Below are 25,432 nucleotides of genomic sequence, written 5' to 3'. Positions count from 1 at the left end.
TTTTCGGTTCTGAAGAACAATACTATTAAGGTTTATTTGTTTTTTTTTGTTTTTTCTTTCCTCCCTCATCCAAATCGTAATCCCTATCTTCCAATCTTTGAGTATACGGAGATGAAGAGTATGATTTGTGTTGTACCCAATTCATAATCTCTCTATTCCCTCGATGTTTTGTTGTGTATTTTGTTCCTCTTTAGGTATATATTCGGGGGTATATAAAATTAACTAGTTTGATGGGTATCAAGATAGGTTTTATGGGTACAAAGATAAAGGGGTATCGTTAGTGAATTTGGGGGTATATAGAGGAAGACCCTAAAAAAATTGACACAACATTTTTTCAATCTTTAGAGAAGAAACAAAAGAGTTAATACATAGAATAATCTTCATTTTTAAAAGAGTTGTCTCAGGAAATTAAAAAAGAATTCTCGTCCTAGAAAAAAACACAGTTGAATGAAAAACACTTTCTACTAGTTTGAACCATAATTATCAAAGGTGATTATGGTGCAAATGAGTTAGTAGAAGGGATCCATATTCCATTCCAAGAGGTATTACCATTTTCGGAATCTAGTGCAGGAAAGATCAGAAAGATCCATGATTCGATGTATAAATGTTGAGTAGCCTTCCTTTGTTTTCGAAAACAGAGAAACCACTTGGGTACACCATCGATCACAATCATCAGATCATAAAGACAACATGATCGATCACAATCAGATCATCATCCATAATTGAAAAGAAATAAAAACCCGCATCTAGCTAGGTTTAGAAGCATCAAAAAAAGTAAAAAATACAAGTTCTAATCTCACGGATTAGAATTCTAAAATTGCCAGATAAAAAATTAGAGGGATCAGAGGACAAATAAAATTAAGTACATGGACTTAAAAAATAATAAAAATAATAAATTTAGTCAAAGATATTTTTATTTTATAAATATTGTCTCGGAATGTGTATGCATCTATGAGATAATATCCAAGGATCCAGAGGTGCACCCTTACTGTGACTGTCACGAGGGTGACCTCGTCACAGCACGACTCTTCTTAATAATATCTGTAAAATGTACCAGTGAAACCATCTGGTCCAGGGGCCCCATCTTGGTTTAGATCAAAAATTGCAGTTTTAATATCTTCTTCAGTTGGCAACTTTTCTAAATAATAATTATCCTCAGTTGTTATCACTTTAGGAGCAGCCTCAAAAAAAGAATCATTTATACTAACATTCTGATGAGCAAACTTGGTACTAAAATAGTCAATAAGCACATTAGCTATACCATTTTGATCAGTAATAATATTACCTGAAGAATCTTCAATTTCAGCTATTGAATTTTGAGCTTGTATTAGCATAATTCTTGTATGGAAGTAATTAGTGTTAACATCACCATCTAGAATCCAGCTGATTCTAGCCTTGTCTCTGAGAAAAGTGTTGTAGTTGTTTGCAGCTATATCACATTTTTCTCTAGCAATGACCAAGTTGTTTAACAGATTGATATTGGAGGGATCACTATCAAATTTTAAGGTTTCCTCCAGCACCTTCTCTTCAGCCTTTTTAAGGTTTCTTTTACATCCCCAAAGATCTCCCAATTCCACACCTTTAGGAAATTTTTAAGTCTTTTAAGTTTATTCATAAAGACATAGATGGGATTTCCATAAATTTCTTCCTTCCATGAATTCCAAATCACTTGCATAAAATCAGGATAAGTCAGCCACATTTTTTGAAATCTAAATGGTGGATTAGGAGCTCTAGGAATAACTGCATTTGTACCCATAAGAGGACTATGATCAGACACTCCTCTAGCACCAACTTTATAATTCCATCCTGTAAAGTTATCCAACCATTTCAAGTTATATAAGGTTCTATCAAGGTTGCAGAGAATCCTTTTTCTTCCAGCCCTACCATTACACCATGAAAAATTAAACCCACTTTTAGGAGCTTGTAACAGACCACAGAAATCAACACAATCTTGAAACTCTTTCATTGCTGTAGAAATGGGATTCCTACCTCCTTTCTTCTCATCAGTAGAAAAAATAGTATTAAAATTCCCCAAGATTAACCAGGGCTTATTCAAAAGGCTGATGTCACATAAGTCTTGCCATAGTTCTCTTCTGTTAATAGTGTAAGAATTTGCATGCACTCCAGTAACAAGGACTTCGCCTACTTCAATAGTAATACACTGACTAATAACCTTGATAACATAAGGAGCAGTAATTGAACAATTCCAGAAAATCCCAGATATTACCTTTAGAATTATCCATAAAATTATGAATTATTTGATGATGCATTCCAGGAAGTTTAAAGTGAAAATTTGATGTTTTAATTTTGGGTTCAACAATCCAAACAAGAGAGGGATTATTTGAATTAACTAAACTTCTCAATTTATGCTTGGCCTTTTGTCTTTTAAGTCGTCTAATATTCCAGAAGATGATCTTCATTTAAAAGGTGGGGGTTGAGGGGAGATACTCCCCTTTTCAATAAGTTTAAGAGATTCTTTAGTAGCTTTTCTAGTAACAACAGCTGGCTTTAAAGGAGGTTTTTTCTTAAAAGGTTTGCTGGAACCAACATCATCACTAGAATGAGTACTAGTAGTAGCCTTTGGTATAATAGTAATGGGTTGAGAAATTGAACCAAATTCTAAAATATTAGAAGCACTAACCTCCTTGATTTCACCATCTTCAGAATCAGTAAGCTCATTTTCATTTTCTTGTAAAACTTCAAAAGGATTACTTGTAATATTAATACCATAAGAAAGGTTAATGACTCCCTGAACTATAGATATATTAGTTACTTCAATAGTTTTATCCATCCTGGAACTGGAAGGGGTAGGTTCCTGACTAAAGTTATCCATTTCAATAATATTCCGAGAATAAGGAAAGTTACCAGTGATGCTAGAAGGTTGAACATTTTCAGTAATCTTCATACTTGAGGAATGAGGACTTTGATTTTGTTCAATAATAATCACTTTCTTAATTTGAGTTGAATTGCCTTCTCTTTCAGTATGTTGTGAATCTCTACATTCAGTAGTTAAGTGACCCACAATTTTACATTTGGTGCAGAATTTAGGAAGCTTAGTGAGAACTATCCCTTGAGAAAAAAATCCATACTTAATGATAATTTGTAACTTGTTAGGAATCGATTTAGCCAGATCAATCTCAATCAACACTTTAGCATAATAACCACTCTGAAACTGTAAAGTAACTGCATCAACCTTAATGGGGATACCAATTGCTCAACTAAAAGTAAATAGTGTTTCTTCATTCCAGTATTCCAAACTGAGTCCTGGAAATTGAACCCATACCATAGCTTTAGATGTTCTTTGATTCTCAGGTCTGAAGTTTGGAATCCAGTTTCTTACTCTAAGAACTTGATCATGAACTTCGCATTTCCCAGAAGTAATATAAGTTTTATCTTCAATATTCGATAACTTGATTGTAAAAAAAACCTTTACCTAAAGGGATGAGTTGATACTTATCCTTTAACTTCCATTGATTTCGAAGAATAGTAGCAGCATCAGAAAATTTAAGATGAACAAAATCTAATCGTCCAATCAATGAAAACCTCCAAGCTTCATATCTAGATTCATCGTTTTCATCTATCAAATTGACAGAAGGATGAATTTCAGGGGTTTTTGAAAGATCTACAGTCACTGGATTCATTGTAGATCTAGAAAATTTATTACCAAACTTGAAAAGTCGAGACCGAAAACAAGAAATTATCTAAAAAAGGAAGGAGAGCTGATTGAGATACCAATCATTGGACAAACTTAGTATGGAAATCACCTGAATAAATGAGATTGATGCCTTGAAAATGATGAAACTCGAGAAAACTGAGAACTGAGTTATCGCCCGATTTGCAGAGCGTGACTCACCCAAAATTAAAGGATAAGTATCCAAAGATATGTTTCAATCAAGTTAATAAAAATTTGTTCTAGGGTTTTATTCATCCAACAATATAATCATTGTTTTGAAACTTGTGAACTTGGTGGCTAATCCCCAATACAAAGGATTTTTTTATATTTCGATATCGGATCCCCTAGGTAGTTTTCTATCCATCTTCCGCACGATTGTTGTTGATGTTACCTACCGAAAAGCTTCATTAACATATCTCCATATTTCAATGTCGGTCTATTATTTCACTAAAAGTGTCATTCAACGTAGTTAACTTATTATTAAAAAAAATTGTGAAAATCAACCATTAGGGTCTGGGGAACAAAAACAGACTACGACACAACAAAACGTATCATCAGTTATGTGGTCGTGTGTATATACTTTGTTTGATTAATTAAGTCTTATTCTTAATATTCATCATTAGTGCGCCGACTACTATCACCGATTAGCAACTACTGTCAATTTTAACAAGTTTAATCGATGGTCATTTAAGTTTTTGACTCATAGTTTGATCCAAGTTTTCAGGTTGGTGAGTTTAATTGCACCGGTTCACAAAATAAGGTTTCGTTAAGGATCAACTATTAGATTTTGTTTCCACCAAAAGTTCCAAAAGTGTGTTGATCCTGTTACCTTATTGTGTAAGCCGTTAATTAAACATTAAGTCCAGCAACATACCAGTCCACCAGCCCTTGAAGCTTGAGGATGATTGGCGTAACTAATGCACAACTAGCTGAGCGAATAGAAAGGAATCATCAGTTTTATGTGGTCATTTGAATATGCTTTGTTTGGTTAATTAAGTCTTACTCTTAAAGTTTATCATTAGTGCGACGACTACCATCACCCATCAGCAACTACTGTCAAAAATGTGTGACAACAAGGATTCATCATTATCGGTGAGGTGTAATAGATGGTTATTTTGTTTCCACCAAAATTTCCACAGATGTGTTGCTCCTGTTACCTTATTGTAAGTCGTTAATCAACCATTAAGTCAAAAAACATAGGGTAAACTAATAAAATGTCCATGTGGGGAAATGTAATTAAAAAAATGCTCACGTTTTTTTGAAAATTAAAAAAATGCCCACCAATTGGCCTTTTTCATCCGTTTTCTTTTTTTGAAAAAACGGCTAACGGCCGTTACATGACATGTGGCACTAAATCGGGTATGTCAAAAGACATTCTAACCCCATGAATCAGTTCGATCGGACCGAGTTGGAATCGTGCCTCACCTCTGAATCAGTTGGATCGGACCGAGTTGGAACAGTACCTCAACATGAACTCGACTCTCGGCACGGTACCAATATAGCAACTGAAACTGTAAGCTCCGACCTTTAATAACAGACAACAAGAGTATTAATCGAAATTGTATACACATGGTTTCTAATGTATAAGAATTACCTGAAAATGTCATTCCCATCAAACATAAAAACCGTTTCCATATCCCTATTTTCACCACCATCCACAACAACAACATTTCCAAGTTTCCTCCTCTAAGATTACCCCATCTCTATGAACTCCAGAAACAGTTCTAGATTCACTCAACTTTCTCAACATTATAACACTCAACTGTATTCAATCTACTCCCAGCAACACTAAACATAGCATGTCTTTCGCCACTGCCAGAAACCAGAATTTCACCACACTTAAAATTCCCGATACAAGCAAAACTACCTCAGGTGAAATCATTGGTGCTAACCTTTTCCACGTTAGTCTATCCATCGGAGACGATCAACTTAAAAAAAACATATTTACTTAAAAATACCCTAATTCCATAAATTACAGATCCAAACATCTAATCAAATCAATTGAAAACAAAGAATCGCCAATTCATTTAAAATTGGAACTACCCATTTCATCAATTAGAAGAAGAAATTCGAATGATAAAACCCCCAAATTCTTTATTTTCTTACCTTTCAATTAGGGGGTTTCTACAATGGATTTTTAGGGTTTTTGATGTGGTTCCAATTAAAACCATAGTTAGAACCGTAAAAAGCCATCATAAATCTCTAATTGAAATCGTCTTCAAACCCACAACAAGCACGAAGCTGCTGGTGCAAACTCATTCAAAATCAAGTGAAAAAAATAAATTCGACAATAACATAATTAACAGAAACAATCACTAAATTATTTCATAAGATGATGGTGGTGATCTTAATGGTGCTGGCATGGTAATTTTTTGTGATGAAGAATTAGGACGTGAAAGAGAAAGAGGGAGAGGGAGTCGAAGAAGGTGAGCGGCTGTTTTTAGAACGGCCAGAATTGGGGAAAAGAAAGGGGATAAATGGGAAGGTAGGGTTCTAGAAAATAGAACGGACCAAAACTTTGAGCACATCCTTGACGATGATGATTGATGAGATACCTTTTGATCGTACATCCTACAATACAACATTTGAGATCTTACAAGGATCGCAAACTGCTATACAAAACGCTCAAACCACGCTCCTCAAAGAACTAAATCAGAGTCGTGAGGACGCCAATCGACATAATACATCACAGGGTGACAACAATGTTTGACTTAATCCTAATAATCATCACAATCTAGGTGTTGCCAATCTTGTGTATAAACTGCAATAAAGCAAACCGAGAAGAAGAGAAATGCAAACCCAATTAAAAGAAACCAAAGTCGAGACAAGGATTATATCTTCTATCCTTAAGAAAGATTCACCCCGCACTGGTGCTTACAGATTATCGATGTCTGTCTCCCAGGATACAACGACTATCTTCTCGATGTAGTAGCACTCCAAACTTCGATAAACGGCGAACCAAACTTAAAGTGATGAACTCTCTCTTGAACACAAACTTAATGATTTTAGAATGCAGTAGGATGATAATTAGGTTTCTGATTGATACCTATCTCTAAGTGTGTGCAAGGTATTTATAGAATTACTAGTACCTCTTCAATGAAGAATCATGATGCTTCAAGGATTTCTTCAAGGGGTGTGTCTCTAGAATTCCAATTTGAATTCCCGAAGGGTTGTTTCCCTTCACACCTGGTTTTAGGTTTCCTACTGTTTCAAACTTGAAACTTCTTGACCTAACTAATAGGCCAAACTAGGATTAAGCCCATAACTAATAAACCATCCCAACACCCAAATCCACACGGTACTAGTTATATGAATTTTCCATTCATATATAGAAAATTGTATCCAGTTTTCCAACAATCCCCCACATGAATGAAAATTCATTGACTAACAATGTGAGTGAAAACGCAGACAGACACTAAAGAGATTTCAAACGAAAATAAATTTCATGGGGATAATTAACTTTCGCCTTGAACCTTCCTTAATGAATAGTTATCGGTCTTACTACTGGGTCAGTGTGCCAGAGGCTTTGAACTGTCATTTATTAAGTGTAAACCAAGACAATAACTATCACACAATTTATTTCCTCACCAAGTTGGTTCTCATGGTTGTGTTCATATCGGCCCTGAACAATTCCCGGAATTCATGAAGCGCTTTTAGATGAACCTAGCCTATCAAAGGTTTTCACGGAAGCGGCCACACTTCTCACTTCATATAGGTGATTTCCTATTTAAGAGTATCCTGCCATATCCTATTTGGAATTTCCAAATCTTAGGAATCATTAAAAGCATCGCTTATCCTTAACTATGTGACAGGCAGTACTGTGTCATCATAGGAATAGTACTGTGTCATCATAGGAATGGGTAGAAACATATCTCTATTTATGTTCCCCGGTGCTTCGTGTGAATCGTTCTTAATTTTTGTTTTTCCGTTGAACCTAGATCTTGGGATCTCCAGTCAACTAGGTTGGGTTTCCCTTAATACGATTCGGTACATGTAGGCTTTAAGCCCATTCCCCTCGATGATCTATAGACTTGCCCTCTGGACAAACCTTTAGTAAATGGATCGCTAGGTTGTCCTTGGACTTCACATAATTGATCGTAATAATTCCCATTGAGAGCAATTCTTTCACGGTCTTGTGTCTCAATCTTATATGTCGAGACTTACCGTTATATATATCACTCCTTGCTCTGCCAATTGCAGATTGACTATCGCAATGAATACATATTGCAGGCACGGGTTTTGGCCATATCGAAATATATTCTAAAAAGTTTCGAAGCCACTCTGCTTCTTCCCCTGCTTTATCTAAATCAATAAACTCAGATTCCATTATGGATCTAGCTATAAGAGTTTGTTTAGAATATTTCCAAGATAATGCTCCACCACCTATTGTAAATACATACCCACTAGTGGATTTAACATCTTTAGAATCTGATATCCAATTCGCATCGAAATATCCTTCAAATACAGGTGGAAATCTCGTATAGTGTAATCCATAATCCTGGGTATATCTCAAGTACTTTAATACCCGGATTATAGCCTTTCAATGGTCTTTTCCTGGATTACTCGTAAATCTGCTTAATTTATTTACTGCACAAGCTATGTCCGGACGAGTGCAATTCATCAAATATGTTAAGCACCAATTATACGAGAATACTCTACTTGTGATATACTTTGATCACGATTTTTCGCTAGATGAAGAGTTGGATCAATTGGTGTTTTTGAAACGCCTCCATCATCCTTCTAAAATTTACTTAGTATGCTCTCAATGTAATGAGATTGAGATAATACCAAGTCGTCTGATGTCTTAGAAATTTTTATTCCTAAAATAACATCAACCACACCTAGGTCTTTCATACCAAACTTGCTTTTTAGCAGTTTCTTTGTATCGTTAATAACATCCATGTTATTACCCATGATAAGCATATCATCAACGTAAAGACACGAAATTACACACCCCTTTGGTGTATGCTTGAAATAGACACATTTGTCACATTCGTTTATTTTAAAACCATTTGATATCATCACACTATCAAATTTTTGGTGCCATTGCTTCGGCACTTGTTTTAGCCCATAGAGTGATTTTACCAATTTACAGACTTTCTTTTCTTGACCGGGAACTATCAAACCTTCATGTTGTTCCATATAGATTTCCTCATCTAATTCACCATTTAAGAAATCCGTTTTAACATCCATTTGATGTATCTCAAGGTTATATAATGCAGCAATTGCAATTAATACTCGGATTGAGGTTATTCTCGTTACAGGAGAGTATGTATAGAAATAATCTAATCCTTCCTTTTGCTTGTAACCTTTTGCTACAAGTCTCGCCTTATACTTGTCTACCGAACCGCCTGGTTTCATCTTTCTTTTGAAAATCCATTTGCAGCCCAAAGACTTACAACCAGGGGGGATCCACCCATTCCCAAGTATGATTTTGTAAAAGAGATTGAACCTCACTATCTCTAGCCTCTTTCCAGAAAGGTGCTTCCGGAGTCGACATTGCCTCTTTAAAAGTTCGAGGTTCACTTTCTAACAAGAATGTTTCAAAATCAGAGCCAAAAGATGTAGATTTTCTCATTCTTTTACTTCGTCTAGGCTCATTAATCTGTAAGTTAGAACTATCTTGATTAGATTGACTTCTATCAATCTGATCAAAAGTTCTCTTGTTACTCAATAGTTCATTTGAGTCACTTACACTCGCACCTTTATTTTTATCTTTACAAGGAAAGATATCTTCGAAGAATACGGCATTTCTAGATTCAATTATCGTATTTGTGTGAATATCTGAAATTTCTGATCTATGTACCAGAAATCTATAAGCACTACTATTTTCTGCACATCCAATGAAAATTCCATCGAAGGTTTTTGGACCTATTTTTACCTTCTTAGGTAAAGGAACTTCCACTTTTGCAAGACACCCCCACACCTTTAAGAATTTATAGGAAGGTTTATGGCCTTTCCATAATTCATAAGGAGTAATTTCCTTTTTCTTATGAGGTATTTTTTTTATGATATAATTTGCAGTAAGGACAGCTTCCCCCCACAAATTATCCGGCTATCGTGAACTTAGTAATAGAGCATTCATCATTTCTTTCAATGTACGATTCTTGCTTTCCGCAATACCGTTTGATTGTGGATTATAAGGAGCAGTGGTTTGGTGGATAATTCCATGCTACGAACAAAGTTCCGCAAATGGTGAATCATACTCAGTGCCTCTATCACTTTTCAGAATTTTAATCTTTTTGTTCAATTGATTTTCTACCTCATTCTTATAGTGCTTAAATATTTCTATTGCATCGTCTTTCCCTCTCATTAGATAGACGTGGCAATAACGAGTGCAATCATCAATAAAAGTAATGAAATACTTTTTTTCCATTTCTTGTTAGCACTGATTTAAAGTCACAAATATCGGTATGAACCAAATTTAGTGGTTCCGTATTTCTTTCAACTGGGTGAAAGGATGACCTTGTTGATTTTGCTTATACGCAAATTTCACATTTATGATTTAAATCAATGTGACGCTTGGTATTAGATCCATGTTAATTAGTTTCCGAATTGAACCATAATTAACATGGCCTAGTCTACCATGCCATATATTTGATGACTCAACCACATAAAAAGAAGCAATTTCCTTTTTATTCCCCTTGGGAATTACTGTGAGAGCGTCTAATTTAAACATCCCATCACACAAGTATCCTTTACCAACATGCATATCACTCTTTGATATGACAACTTTGTCATGCATACATACAATTTTAAAGCCATGCTTAACTAATAAGGAGCACGAGATTAAGTTAATTCGCATACCCGGTGCATGTAGAACGTTGTTCAAAGTGAGTTTTTTTCCAGAAATCATTTTGAGGCTGATTTTTCCCATTCCGACGACTTTAGTTGTCGCAGAATTTCCCATAAACAGCGTTTCATCGTCCACGGTTTGATAAGACATAAACATGTTCCTATCGATGCAAATGTGGCAAGTAGCTCCGCTGTCGATCCACCATTCTCTAACATTTCCATTCAAACTGGATTCTGATACCACAGCCGTCATATCCATGCAACGTTGTGGTTCCATTGACCCCCACTGTTTCCTGTACTTCAAATTTTCAAAATTCAGTATTGTTAACAACAACCAACAGAACAATAAACAACAAACAGATTTAAAGGTTCTGTTGACAAAAAAATTGAACAAAACGCTTTGTACGTCTGCCAAGTATACTGCAGGGCAAATAAAAGAGAAGTAGGAAAATATAAAAGACACTCTTGTTTTTAGTTTGACGCCTAACTATATTCTCATGAACTAAAAACAAAACTGAAAGATCCAGTAACCAAAATTCAAATTCCTTTTGAATGATTCATTTTGAATTCTGCAAACTAATGATTAGTTTACCAAAAGCAATGCTCCAGTGTTACTGTACATGGATTGCTAGTGGGGATTTGAAAGTACTGTGACCAAATAGAGAAGGTCCAACGATCCTTGTGTACAGAAATCGATATTAGTTTCACACAAATAAATAACAGACTTAAAGCCAATATATAGCCAAACCGATCATTCGTGAACTTCAGCAGTAAAGTCAATTTGAGTTTGTTTATAAATTGACGATAATCTGTACCGCACAAACAAACGTTTCCACAACCTGCTGTATTAAACTTCACAGGAATAAAGGTTAGCACTGAAACAAAATCACAGTATACACAATGATAAATGTCCATCTTAAGATTGTTGGCAATCTTGTGTATAAACTGCAATAAAACAAACAGAGAAGAAGAAAAATGCAAATCCAATTAAACGAAACCAAAGTCGAGGCAAGGATTCTATCCTCTAGCCTTAAGACAGATTCACCCCGCACTGGTGCTTACGGATTATCGATGTCTGTCTCTCAGGATACAACGACTATCTTCTCGATGTAGTAACACTCCAAACTTCGAGAAACGGCGAACCAAACTTAAAGCGATGAACTCTCTCTTGAACACAAACTTAATGATTTTAGAATGCAATAGGATGATAATTAGGTTTCTCATTGATACCTATCTCTAAGTGTGTGCAAGGTATTTATAGAATTACTAATACCTATTCAATGAAGAATCATGATGCTTCAAGGATTTCTTCAAGGGGTGTGTCACTATAATTCCAATTTGAATTCCCGAAGGGTTGTTTCCCTTCACGCCTGGTTTTAGGTTTCCTATCGTTTCAAACTTGAAACTTCTTAACCTAACTAATAGGTCAAACTAGGATTAAACCCATAACTACTAAACCAGCGCAACACCCAAATCCACACGGTGCTAGTTATATGAATTTTCCATTCATATATAGAAAATTGGATCCAGTTTTCCAACATTAGGTGATGGTGCAACTGGTCTTATCTTTCGACGGGTCCAATTGATCTGAAGTTTCCTAGATTTAATGGAAATGATCCCGAAGGACGGGTTTTTAAAGATGAACAATACTACTGTTTTCATGGCGTAACAGTCGCTCAAATGGTACCCCTAGCTGATGTCCATCTTGATGATGATGTGAAGTCATGGTATCCATGGATCAAAGACTCACTTGGAGGATTAACATGAGAACACTTTTCGCGAGCATTTCGTTTTCATTTCAGTAATCGCAAACATATTGGTGCATGGAATACATTATCCAAGTTGTCACAAAACACTATTGTTTGTGACTTTATTATTGAGTATGGAAAGTTATTAAAAAAGTTCATGGATTGACTGAGGCGAGTAATATCAAATCAATATTATTTTTCTTTCAGGAGGATATAAGGGTAGGTGTTCGAATGCTTCGACCTAGAAGCTTATCAAAAGCCTTTGAACTGGCACTTTATCAAAAGAATGCCATTAATGAAACATCAAGTTTTAAAGATGGAAAGTCTCTCCAAATGGCATCAACACCCGCTATGACAACTACTTCTACTACATTCATGTTCGTCGAATGTCTAGGATCGAGTAAGAAGATAGGCGCAAGAAGGATTTATGTTTTAATTGTGACGGAAATTTATAAGCCGGGTCATATATGCCAGGGAACAGTTCAATTACTACTTTTTGAAGGAGCCGACGCTGATGATGTTATCGTAATGAATTATTCAACCAATTCAACTTGAGGACAAGTTACATTTCAAGAGGATGGGATGTTGGGACACCAACTCGAATTATAATTTACATTAATATTAGATAGATTTGTTTTAGAGAATTTGTGTGTTTTTTTCGTGAGAGTTTTTCCTACTCAAAGTCTCGTTATTTTAGGATTAATTTACTTGTTTTCCAAGGATTATTCTATATAAAAATATTAGTTTTTTCTACGGTTTTAATCATCCAACCAATAATCAGAGTTTTGAAGCTTGTTAACTTGGTGGCCAATCCCCAATTCAAAGGATTTTTTTATCATTATTATACCTCAATTCCATATATCCTCCACTGATTTTACCTAATTAAAAACACCATCTCCTTCTCCTCTCTCTACGGCTGTTGGTTTTTCAAACTTCTAAAATTCCTTTCCCAATTTATATTATAAAATCTATATTAATTTCAATATCGATAATAATAATTATTAATATACATACTTATTGTTTTATTTTATTTATTCTAATTGTCTTTTGATTTTCTATTAATTTTATTTAATTATTAAAATTTAAATTAGATGACTCTGTTTCCACCTAGCTTTCCTAGTTCAAGCAACTCAACTAGGCTCAGGCAAATGAAACAACAACCTAAACAAAAGGTAAGCTAATTGGGGTAAAGTCCTACCCGAAATGGTAAATAAAAATGCCAGGTATTATATAATATACTAGAAATAACCCGTGTTGTAACGGCACGACATGAGACAGAATCATTTTTGGTCATAATGATGTAAATAAATACTTTAAACCATGATAAAAAAAAAAATTGACCTGTAAGAACTTGTAGCTATGAAAATCTTAGATATTTGTCATCTAAATAATAATTGTAATTGATTAAAATAATAATTTCTGATAAAAACACCAAGAATTTTCTTTTTTTTGCCCCACGATAAAAAAATATTAGTCGATCCCTAAAGTGGTCTTTGATATTGTTTTGTGTTGTATTCGATTCATTATGCCGAATCCTCATCGATATTGACAATCATTTCCAGATGAAAATATAACACCATTGTGCATGTTTTCCATATTCGATATTTGCAACACCAAATCAGGAGTTGAGAAGCTGGAGGTGAATCATGATAATAAAATAGGATTTCGTGATAATGATTGGGTAGTAATTGAAGGTGTACATGACGATGCTCAATCGTGTTGTTATGGAGGAAAAGACAATCAGGATCAAGAAGATAAAAATAAATAAATTTAGTAGATGTAGAGGAAAAAGGAAACCACCTGAAAAGTCAAGAACGTTTATGAAAAGATTGAGGTTTCAGTGTCAGTGCAGTTTTGAAAAGGAATGTGATTCCAAGCTAGATGGTTGTTCCATTTGCAAGGATGCAAACAATGTAAGTTTGCGAGTCTACATGTCCTAGCTAGATTAATTATACGTTTTAAAATAACATTCATTTCACTAAAATTAAAATTAGGCCTATGATTGAAGTGAAAAGTTTTCGTGATTTATTATTTTGATAAATCTCAATTATATGTATTTATTTTTATTTTTCGATTATTTCCACAAAAAAATAAAAATGATTCAAATGAAAAGGATTCTTTTTTTGTATTTAAACATAATGTTCTTTGTTCTTTGCAGGTTGATGAAGGACAGTTAATTTTATTCAAGCCAAAAATAAGAGTTTCACATGTTGTAACCGCAAATGTTCTAATGTTATTTGTTCTTTGTAGGTTGATGAAGGTGGACTAATTCGGTTTTAAAAAGATATGAGTCAAAAAAAAAATGAATAGAAAATATGAGTTTTACAAGTTGTAACGTTTAATTGTAAGTTTTTTTTTTGGTCGGCACATTAATTTTTTTAATTAGTGAAGAACTAATTATGAGGGTTATCAATGCATAAATCCATAACTGAAGGAGGTTACAAATCTTACATCTATCGGATGTCTTTGTCTGGGATGAGACTGGGATGGTGCAACCTTTGTCTCTCAAAATGTTATCCGACCATCCAAGGCTCAAAACCCCCTTCTGCTTTGTATTATAGATATTAATAGTCAGAAAACTATGGTTATAACTAGTTGTGTGATGGAGTGGTGATGAGTTGTTGTACTATTTATTTGGTTTTTGTAATACCTGGAATATTTATTTACCGTTTCTAGTCGGATTCTACCAATCACCACCCCATCAACAAGACCCAATCTCATCTGTATCTATAGGCGAAATTAGTGAAATAGGGGATCCAACCTTCCCTAGTGGGAATCGATCCCCCTACTTCCCATCCGCATTATGGACGAAAAGGGATGCCTCCACCACTGTACTAGACAGATTTTTATTTTGACTATTTATATATTCAATGTCATGATTTAATTGTATATGTCAAAATTAATTAACCTAAATCAAGAAATCATGATTATTATATAAAACTGCATTTAAAACCCTACAATTACAATTACTAGCCTTAAATTTGAATCGCTTGTGGATGAAGTTCATAACTGAAAAATGCAATAGATTCACCATTGAGTATACAACAAACTTTTTTAATTTCATGCTAAAGTTCCACATACAATACCTTCAACATCAAAACGATAAATTTTGTCTCCATGGGGTGTTAATGAAGAACAAGGGGGGGACGTTAGGTATTTTCAATTATCTATTAAGTTCTAAGCAGAAACTAAATTATCGCTTGGTCAAGTCAACCTTTGACTACGAGGAAACTAGGTTTTCGTTGGGTACAGTTAACCAAGGGCCATAACAATTGACCATTTCTCTTCCGGCTTAGCTACATTTCTCATTTTCAGTTAAGAAAATGAGTACCACAATACTTGCTCTAAGCAATGTTTTAACTACTCCCTACCAAGATAAAACAAATTATCATTACCACAAAATACACTGGATTACCCTGTATAAATTTGGTACACCCTATTGCAATCTTGCTCCTCATAAGTTTCTTTACTGAGATTGACCACCAAAATTATTATCTTAGGCTACTGTGAATGCTCTTAAAGCAATGGCTATGGAATGAGTGTTAAAAATACTCATTCACCGCCAAATCGAGTGAGGGACAAGCTTGGAGAATGAATTTCTTATCGTGGGTGAATAAATTAAGAGACAAAGAGGATGATGTTCATCCGCTTGGAGAGAAGCCTCTTCAATGTATCCTCTTTCTAAAAATAAAACTTGAAAGGAACCCGCGTTAAAGAGTTTTTAATAGATTAAAAATCAAAAAATATCCTTGCGAGGCAGATCTTCAACCGCTCATGCATTTTTTTCCTCCAAATGCATTTTTTAGTCTCCACTTTCACTCATTCTGTTGCGACACCAACCCGATATCACATATTTCCTTAATTAGATTTACCTTATTTAGTTTGCATGAGTTTCCTAGTTTGAGTAAACTTCTTATTATTAGTAATGCTTGCCTAACAAACATTCCTGTTAGCTATAAATAAATTTCTTAAGCTTGTATCGAAAGATAACGATAATCAATACAACTCAGTTCTATATCTTTCTTCTCTTTATCTTCAAAGCAGAGGTGGCTAACCCCCAACTCAAATGGTTCTATCTAAGATTCTTTACCTTTTATTTGTGTTTTAACTAGTGTTTTGGTTAAGGACCCTAACACCCGGATCAGAGCAGGTTTACATCATACCTAAATTTCACCCAATTTTTTTTTTTACGATGACTTACACAAAAGAACAAACACAAAATCGTTTGGAAGACAAGCAGTTGCGCCTTGAGGATACAACAAATCAGAAGTTGGATTTAGTTGAGAATACAAAAGATCTGACAAACACTATGTGCACGTGCACGGAACTCACAAAATCTTTACGTAATGTGTTCTTGAATTTTTTCCTCAGCTTAATGCTCATCAGTGTACTACTAATCCTAATATTGGTGATGGAATTCTTGAAACCCCTAATACTGCTGGAGCTATTAGTTTGAAGGTTCCTACTTTTGATGGAGATGACCCTGATGATTGGATTTTTAGTGCCGATCAATATTTTAGCTTGCACATGGTGACTGACAATCAAAAAATCACTATCGCTTCCGCGCATCTTAAAGATGATGCCTATGCTTGGTATCGTTGGAGGAAGACCACGACTACAGTTACTACATGGGAAGAATTTTGTTCCTTAGTTCGTGCTCGTTTTTCTCCCGAGAGATTTGTTAATGCTAGGATGACATCAAGTACCATTAAACAGAACGATGCTGCGTTTGGGGATTGTCTCAGTTCAACTAGAGCAATCAGGGATACACTTGCAGCGCTACTAGATCCACTAGACGGACTATTAGCCGAAGAAGAAGAATCTGAGGAGGCAAATACAAGTCCTTCAAAACCCATCAATTTAGATCAGCCATGTCCAGGTGAACACCCTAAGAGTCTTTCGATTCCTGTAACAACTGAAGAAGCAAATCAAGACCACGTGGTTTTGTGTGATTCGCTAGAATATGTTGGTGAGTCTTCAAATATTGTATCTAAAGACGAAGAAATTCCGGTCGACAAGGATTCTGATGTTTCACAAGAGTTTACTGGTGAGTTATCAAATCTTAAACCTAGTAATTTACCTGATTTTTATTTACTCTTATTATCTACAGTTCGGAGTAACTTGGTTGTTAATCATGAGGTTACGCTAATAATGTCCCAAATATATACTAGGATGTTGAGTTTGTTGAATCAGCCTATAAGAAATCTCTTGTGTCGTTTTATATGTCTGTCTGTGTATATGACTGTCTATCTCAGAAAGATATGCTTACCGACAATTATATTGGAAGAAATCGTGGTAGATTTTTTCAAACTCCGAAAGAGTATCATTGGCAAAAGAAGTAAAGTTTAGAAATAATATTTGTGTCAGTGGGTTTGTTTTAGAACCTAATGTAATGATTGTGGTTTCTGTCGATTGGTGGAAAGCTGCACCTCTCGCACCTAATTTGCCAAATAGAGTATTTGATAAGGGAAAAAGAGAACCTGATGGTAATACAGTTCACTCATTTTTTGTTCCCATTGGTGAGATGACGAGTGAAAGAGTTCGACTTTATGTTCCTTATGATTCAATTATTAATGCCTTCAGAAGTTCTGCTATGACAATACTTGTCGATGCCACGACCGATAGATGTAGCGCTTCAATTTATTCAGTATATAGAGATGGTTTCATGATAAATTCTGGACGCCGGTGTAAATGTCATATAAAGCTCAAGGGAATTACCTTCTTACTATCTCGAAAGTTGGTGGTTTTTAATATCTTTCAATACTACGATCTTTTTATTGGTCCCTCAATTATTCAAAAGCCACATACTATTTTTGATCCATACGTCGCCATTCATAGTATTGGAGAAATATTCTTTGGTCTGGTGGTCACTACATTAATGGTTCAACAGACGGTTAATAAGTGGTTTGGTAAATGCTTGCTGGAAACAAGTGGCAACAGTGCCTTAATGATTAATGCAGACATCTCTTTGGTTGTCCATTCTGTTTTGTTTATTACTGTTGGTACAGCTAACCAACACTACAATTCATGTCGATGGCTGTTTTTTCGTGAGATTATATATCAATCTGTGTTGGATCAACTAGTTGGAGCATTCCAACAAGTCAAGATCGGATGCATGTGGTTGAAAAAGGCATTGATCAATATGCAAAAGTATGGAAACATCTCCAGGGATGATGCTCAGCTTCAAATCAAGATTTCATATTCAAAACTTCATAACAAAAATGGTGCCATGATCGTTTTAGGAATATTGGTGTTTAGTCTCAACACGTTCATAAAACTCAAGTGTGATGAGTTCACAAGGTACACTTCAGAACTTCTTACCTTAAGTTTGCAAATATTTTCATCCAGTACTACAGTTTCTGCCCAGGACTTTACTTACAAAATGGCTTAACTGTCTATGAACGTCTCCGGTGTTGCATTGTGGCCTTTAAAGTGATGAGAAGCAATTTAGATGCTTTACACGGTAGTGGTGTGAAGAAGCATTGTTTCATCTTTTATGAAATTTTTGCTGGACAAATATGCATGCCGATAACTTATCCATCACTTTACGTTGAGGATGCTCATATGTTGGGTTTTAGAGATGATTCTGACAAGAATCGCTTGCAGAAAGGACAAGGGGTGACTGGCAGGGCATTTGTATCGCTTGATTCATGTTTTTCTCGTGATATTACTCCATTTAGCAAACTTTCAGAAGACAATAAATTTGTGAAGCCACTGGTCGAGATGAAATCCAAGTTAATGCAAATTCCGAGCTCCTGTAGTGATTGCCAATGGTTTCCATTCGTCATAGCCAATGTTTTCCAAGGCAAAAAAGGATTGGAACCGTTCCTTGCTCGAGAGTGGCCTGGACCGGTATACTTCTCAAGATTCTTTAACATTGCTCATGCATGGTGGATTGATAAAACTCCACTGAAACTTAGCAGCCTTACACTATTCTTGGGTATCACATTGGAGTTTTTGGCAGATAAAATAGTTTCTAGGATACTTACAACAGTGAGGGATTATTTGGAGTCAACACATACACCAGATGATGATAATTTAAAGGATTTTCTGTTGACAAAATTCTTAGACAATCACACAGCTCCGTTATAGTTCACTTTTGGGAATAATTTTGGGAGTTACTACAAGAGAGGTGAAGTTATTTCAACAGAACAATTAGTTCGTCTTTTCCATTACAAAGTCAGCATACGATTACTACAAGAGGAGATAATGATTTTTATTTGGAGACAACAGTTGAATGGTTTAGTTGTACCTTCAGATCGTTCAAGTCATGTGATTGCGGAGATGTGGAATTATCTTAGTATAATGGGTGCAGTTACTGTTTTCCATTTCCCATGTTTCGTTCTAGGATGGAATACCAGTATTGCTTTTATCTGCGGCAATTTTGTTGTTTGGAAAGGAGCGTCAACAACGCCACTAATAACTATCGCTATAACTGAAATATTATCGAGAGTTCTGAAGAAAAACAACTTACCTGGTGTTATCTTTATTATTTTACATGGAGGAGCTGAGATTGGTGAGGCCATAGCACACGGTACAAACATTTTTCTTGTTTCATTCCATGGAACTACTAAGTTTATACACGGAAGATGGTCCATTGACTTCATTAATGCAACATTCTTTGAACCTCCTGGCTCCTGCTGATGTATCATTGTTGGTTGAGACATTTCTAGATATTTCTCCTAATGCTATAAGTTATTTCGAAATTAAAAGACTTGGTTGGTGGATTTTATTTCAAAACAGAAGTGTAGATAATGATCCCATGGGGTTATTCCATTTTTTGGACCAGCAGAGGGAAGAGTCAATTGGTTGTGCATTTAAAGGTGTCGCTCAGAAGTTGAGAGATACATATGTTGTACTCGTTGTGGTACTTGTTAGCATGTTTTTCATTACCACCACTAATGAAATGACTTTTGTGTTTGATCGTGGTAAGCTGTTGAATGTTGAATCTGCGCTTTCAAGGAACAAAAAGAACTCTTGTACTATGAACGTGTTAGGTACAACGAGATTATGGCAGCCACCTTGGTTAGCGGATGCAGAGTCAGGGACGTTACTGGGGGTGGCTTAGGGGTGCTCCAGCCACCCCAAATCTCTAAAAATCACTAAAAACTCATATTTTCATGTACATTTTTTGGAAAAAAAATAAATAGCCCCCTAGGAATTTCAGATTTAGCCCAAAGTAATTGTATTAGCCCACCTAGACTTTGGATCCTGCTTCCATCGCTGTGCAAAGTTTGCGTTTCCGTGGGAACCTGCAGCTATACTAGAACGTAATATGTTCATTGGCTTGTACAATGGAAGGATCAAAAGAAGAAGTAACATGAGAAGATGCAAATGATATTCTCTTGTGTTTTAAACTGTGCCTTGAGGACAAGCCATTTTTCAAGCAGGGTGAAATGTTGCGACACCAACTCAATATCACATATTTCCTTAATTAGATTTTCCTTATTTATTTTGCATGAGTTTCCTAGTTTGAGTAAACTTCTTATTATTAGCATTGCTTACCTAACAAGCATTCCTGTTAGCTATAAATAAATTGCTTGAGCTTGTATCGAAAGATAACGTTAATCAATACAACTCACTTCTATATCTTTCTTATCATTATCTTCAAAGCAGAGGTGGCTAACCCCCAACTCAAAAGGATTTTATTTAAAATTCTTTACCTTTTATTTGTGTTCACTGGTGTTTTGGTCAAGGACCCTAACCCACTCATTCATATGAAAAAGTATTTGGAAGATTTTGAGTGATTGGGTAAGTATTATCATCCCGTGATAGCATCAAATTTGATCAAACTCATTTATTTTAAAGAGTTCTCATCCATAGCCCTTGCTCATATGAGCCATGTATAATATGGTAAAGGCCTGCCGTGCCCGATGGGGTGCTTACAAGAAAATATGCGAGGGAGATGGTAAACGATCCTTTTAATCTCTGAAACCCAGGCGGAGAGAGCGAGCTAGAGGAGGAGACTGGAGAGTGTTGAAAGTTGAGAGAGATGTTATCTGCAATGAAATTGCATGTATCAAATCCCACAATAACATCTCTAAATAAAGCCATAGATACTCAACGTAAGATAATCTCCATTAAAAACACTCAAAATCATATCTCATTTCAACCATTAACAAATCTTAATAATAATAATAATAATCAATCCTCCAAGCTTCTTCAAATTTCTTCAATTTCACTTCAATCGGATTCACCTTCTCTACTAACCTCATCCATTGGATCTCCATCATCATCATCTGTTCCTGTTATTCAATTAAACCTCACTAATCGTCATATCTTGGTATTAAATGCCATTGCCTGTCTGGTAACCATTTCTCTCATCATCTTCTTCTTATTATTGTTAATTTGTAAAATTATAGGGTTTATAAGCTTGAAATTTTGGTTCTTGAAATTGTGAATTTGGGTTTACTTGAAATCTTTGTTGATTTTGTACTGCATTGTGGAGATTACTCTGTGCGCAATCCAGGAATTTGTGTAATTAGTTTTAGGGTTCTTCAAAATATACTAATATTAGAGTCATGGTTTCTGTAGTAAACTCCTTTTTGTGTGTGGAAATGGTCAGCAGTGGACTGGAACCACTGACCTCAAGTATGAGAATCAGTCACTGGTTAAATGGCCTATTTTCACTTGGTTTTTATACAATTGTAGTCGGATCTTGATAATTTTGTATTTTGTATAGGCAGCAGTGTCGACGTGCTGGCTATGTTTCTCCGCGATTCCAGCGCTTTTGGTATACTTTGAACTTGAAACTATGTAGTTGTTAGTTAGAATAGTTCTTTAGAGAAGTGTTCTTATCACAGTATTTCATGTGGGTTAAAGGCATTTAGGAGAGCTGCTGAGTCTATAGAGAAGCTACTTGATGATGCTAGAGAGGAACTTCCAGATACAATGGCTGCTGTTCGCTTATCTGGCATGGAGATAAGTGACCTAACAATGGAGCTCAGTGATCTTGGGTATGTTCTAAACTAAATGTCTTGAAAATTGTGTCATTGTCCCAAGTCCATTTGCTGGAACAAAATTTTCAACTCAATTGGAAGTGTTTCAGCCTGAGCAATAATGTACTTACTCTAATGATCAATGTTGAATAGTAATTGCTGATGTCAACTAAATCTGGCATTCGATAGGTGTAACTCTTCTTACTCCATGTTACCCCATTGTACTTGCATTTGAAAAAAAATTGAGAATCATTATATGAGCATAGGCATATTCATGTGCCACCGTTAGTCTTTCAAGGTCATTTGCTTTTGGTGCAGACAGGAGATAACACAGGGTGTTAGACGATCCACCAGAGCTGTTCGTGTTGCCGAGGACAGGATTCGTAGTTTTACAAATATAAAGCCAACTGGTTAGCTTGTTTTTGCTCCATTTTCTTGCTTCATCAAATGACCTCAAATGGAATTGAGTAGTTGGTTTTAATTTAATTTACTTGGTTAGCATTGATTCAGGAGCAAGCCAGTCAACAAACTAAAACTACGGGACCACCGTTAGCTACAAGTGCGAGGGGCGTCCGCGAGGGGATTGTGAAAGGACGTCAAATTTTACAGAGTTTCTTTAGTTTCACTCAGTTTTCTAAGATGGCCTTAACTTATTTTGCCATGCGAGGAAAGAAGCCATGAGCAACTGATTCATGGTAAGTCATTTATACTTTTACCTTCCCATAACAGGTTGTTGTCTCTCTAGCCTGAAAGATAAGATAAATCAATAAGTTCTTCTCTTCCAAGATATGAAATTTTTATGCTGCTGAATCAAATAATAATTCTATAACAATAGTCTATAGTCAACATAACTGAGAATTCTGCATACTGTTATTCTTAGTCTTTTTATGCTCATTTTATTCTATTGTTTGGGTTTTGTTCTAAGTAGTTGATTCGACTACCAGATTTTTTGGCTTCAGGTTTAGCATTTAACTTTGTATTAAACTTCGAGAGTTCTTACTTTCACCCAAAGGAATTGATAACATATCTAAATGCATGAATTACTATTAACAGTCAAATCACTACTTACCAGAATATGTTCGGTTTGATGAAGTATTGCTTTAATGTTATGTACTCGATGACGTCCCATCTTTGCTGTAATTCTAGGTGTGTGGGCTTGTGTGTATATCAGAATGAGGATCTACCTATCTTATCACGAGAATTCAAATCAAAACGAACCAAAGTCGTCTTGTGTAGGTTTTGAGTTAGAGAAGCTCCAATTGGTGAATAGTGGCCAACTTATAATTGTTTTCTTATTTCAACTTTTTACTTCTTCTTGGAACGAAGTGAAAAACAATAATATGTGTGCGTGTGGTGTGTGTGTGCATTGATCGATCTTGTAGTGATCTTGCAGTTTTATACTTAGATTTATTCGAAGTATTAAATGCTTAGCCTAAATCTTTTGCAGATTTAAAATTAAAATTATACTTCTACTGTTCTGTGATTTGCAGTATCTTCTTCCTCCCCATCTATCACAGCAGAAATCAAAGGGTACGGTCATTGTGCCATGTTGCCAGAGGAAAAGAGAAAGTCAAGTAGCAAACATGTATAATTGTAATCACCTTGCAGTTTTGCTATCTGACCAATCCATGTTACAACAACAGCAATCACAACAGTTGATGTACGCAGTAGTATGTACAGTACAACTCTTCATGGTTGTTCCTAACATTTGTTCGGTCACATAATCAGATCTTTATAGTTCGATTAACTGTTATCATCTCTCCAGTCTTCCATTTTGTTGGACTAGCGGGTTTAGGCGTCTAATCTCGAAAGGAATCCCTTTTTATACAGTCCTTTTTTGTCATGTCAATTCCTTTTTGTTTTGTCAAATAATTCATGTGGTTAGGTAATGGTGGCCTATTGCTAGCCAAAAAAATCAAAAAACCTTGCAATTGGTCAGATTTTACTTGGATATCAAAAGATTTAAATCAATTCCTATGTCCTAGTAACTAACCTTCTTTAGGGAAATTATTCTATATTTAACACAACGTTTCCCGTGGGTGTTGTATCTGATGAGGTGTTGGTCTACCGGAAGGTAGCTATATTTTCTTGTATAACAGACTGTACGTAGTTGCAGGCAAGTTTAGATTTCTTGTACAACATACTGTACGTAATTGAAGGCAAGTTTTTTCCAAGCCAAAAAAAAGAAGCTCCGTGACTTTGGCAAAATTTGCTCACCAGGTTCTTTCAAGTCTCAAGTCTCACCAGGTTCTTTCAAGTTTCAAGTCTTACCTATATTTCCTACCTGTACCATATAGCCCACAGGGCAGAAAATTCGTTCAGCAATGAACAAGACGCAAACACCATCATGAAGATAATACTCTGACAAAAGTACATCATTCTGCTCAGAAAATTGAAGTACTCAGAAATCAATCACTTTGTGCCATTCGACTGACATACTGTATATGCCGGGAATGTTGGGCAAATTTAAAACCAAACAAGGAATAACATTGATTTCTCTCTTCTTACAAAATAGATACATGTATAGATAGATAAGCTGCGTTCTTCGCACACATACGGGGAATATCATGTCCCTAGTAGTATTATTTATTACTTGAGAAATAATGATTTAAGCTACACTGTCTATACATCCCTGGTATCAGCGTAGTCGTTGTGCTGAGGTCCATGACCAGGATCTACTGCTTTATGTGGTAGTTCCCGACCAGCATGTGCAGATTTTAGCTGAAATTAGAGGTAAAGCGCAAGTTCATTATAAAATATAGCTACTACTCATATATGGGTCAGCAACATACGAAACCTCAAAGATGATATCCATGGGATGATGGAGTAGTAAAGATACACTGTCCGTAGACTCTGTATCGGTTACGGATATAAGTTGAGTTGTAAAAACTGATACCGATGAAGAGGAATTCAATTTCGGTTCGCATATATTAACTGGTTGCACAGCTTGGTTTTGATTCTCATTATAGTTAGCTGTTGGTGTTGATTCAGTCACCACTGTGGAAGCCCTCCCGTGGTCTTCTCCTGCTCCAGTTTCCATTTCTCCCTGTCTAGATTATACTCCCTGTTCTTCTTCTTCTTCTTCCATTACCAGTCGGTCTTTCCTTTTATAATGAAAACTAGAAACATGATAATGGAAAACTAGTTATTATTGTTGGTTAAACTTCAACATAGAAGTCACTAACAAGCTGGTTAGGACAAGATTAGGAAATTGATGTAATCCTAAGGGAATTAGAAGTCATCTAGTTTTAAGAAAAGGAAAGACATGTAATAAGGTA

General features: G+C 35.5%; 3 protein-coding genes across 5 annotated transcripts; 2 read left to right on the top strand and 1 right to left on the bottom strand.

Moving 5' to 3' along the window:
- Positions 1-1,031: 1,031 nt before the first annotated feature.
- Positions 1,032-2,243, bottom strand: LOC113332086. Its single transcript, XM_026578760.1, has 3 exons — positions 2,228-2,243; positions 1,753-2,142; positions 1,032-1,579 (listed from the first exon to the last, which is right to left on the bottom strand). Exons 1-3 carry the CDS (start codon positions 2,241-2,243, stop codon positions 1,032-1,034), a joined length of 954 nt encoding a protein of 317 aa, XP_026434545.1.
- A 17,182-nt stretch (positions 2,244-19,425) lies between these two features.
- On the top strand, positions 19,426-19,860 carry LOC113332085 (aldehyde dehydrogenase family 7 member B4-like). Its single transcript, XM_026578759.1, has one exon. It carries the CDS (start codon positions 19,426-19,428, stop codon positions 19,858-19,860), a length of 435 nt encoding a protein of 144 aa, XP_026434544.1.
- Positions 19,861-20,799: 939 nt separating this feature from the next.
- Positions 20,800-24,125, top strand: LOC113331767. 3 transcript variants are annotated; one of them, XM_026578406.1, is made up of 6 exons: positions 20,800-21,523; positions 21,899-21,949; positions 22,039-22,172; positions 22,473-22,564; positions 22,654-22,849; positions 23,645-24,125. In XM_026578406.1, the coding sequence occupies exons 1-5, from the start codon at positions 21,209-21,211 to the stop codon at positions 22,833-22,835; spliced, it is 774 nt and encodes a 257-aa protein (XP_026434191.1). In that variant the 5' UTR covers positions 20,800-21,208; the 3' UTR covers positions 22,836-22,849; positions 23,645-24,125. The 3 variants fall into 3 exon arrangements, with proteins under 3 accessions (XP_026434191.1, XP_026434192.1, XP_026434193.1); XM_026578407.1 differs by lacking the exon at positions 23,645-24,125 and adding an exon at positions 23,301-23,604; XM_026578408.1 differs by lacking the exon at positions 23,645-24,125 and having other exon boundaries at positions 22,665-22,826.
- Positions 24,126-25,432: the final 1,307 nt, after the last annotated feature.

Source organism: Papaver somniferum, unplaced genomic scaffold, assembly GCF_003573695.1.
Source record: "Papaver somniferum cultivar HN1 unplaced genomic scaffold, ASM357369v1 unplaced-scaffold_128, whole genome shotgun sequence".
NCBI classification, from domain to species: Eukaryota; Viridiplantae; Streptophyta; class Magnoliopsida; order Ranunculales; family Papaveraceae; genus Papaver; species Papaver somniferum.
Note: the sequence above shows the minus strand (reverse complement) of the source record. Positions and strands in the feature narration are given on the sequence as shown.

Bases quoted from the DNA above. Each gene is read 5' to 3' on its own strand.
- LOC113332086 (XM_026578760.1), bottom strand. The intron at 1,580-1,752 runs GTACAAATGCAG...AATTTCCTAAAG, and splicing joins TGATCATAGTCCTCTTATGG to GTGTGGAATTGGGAGATCTT.
- LOC113332085 (XM_026578759.1), top strand. From the start codon at position 19,426: ATGATTTTTATTTGGAGACAACAGTTGAATGGTTTAGTTGTACCTTCA.
- LOC113331767 (XM_026578406.1), top strand. From the start codon at position 21,209: ATGTTATCTGCAATGAAATTGCATGTATCAAATCCCACAATAACATCT. The intron at 22,173-22,472 runs GTATGTTCTAAA...CTTTTGGTGCAG, and splicing joins ATGGAGCTCAGTGATCTTGG to ACAGGAGATAACACAGGGTG. The intron at 22,565-22,653 runs GTTAGCTTGTTT...TTACTTGGTTAG, and splicing joins TACAAATATAAAGCCAACTG to CATTGATTCAGGAGCAAGCC.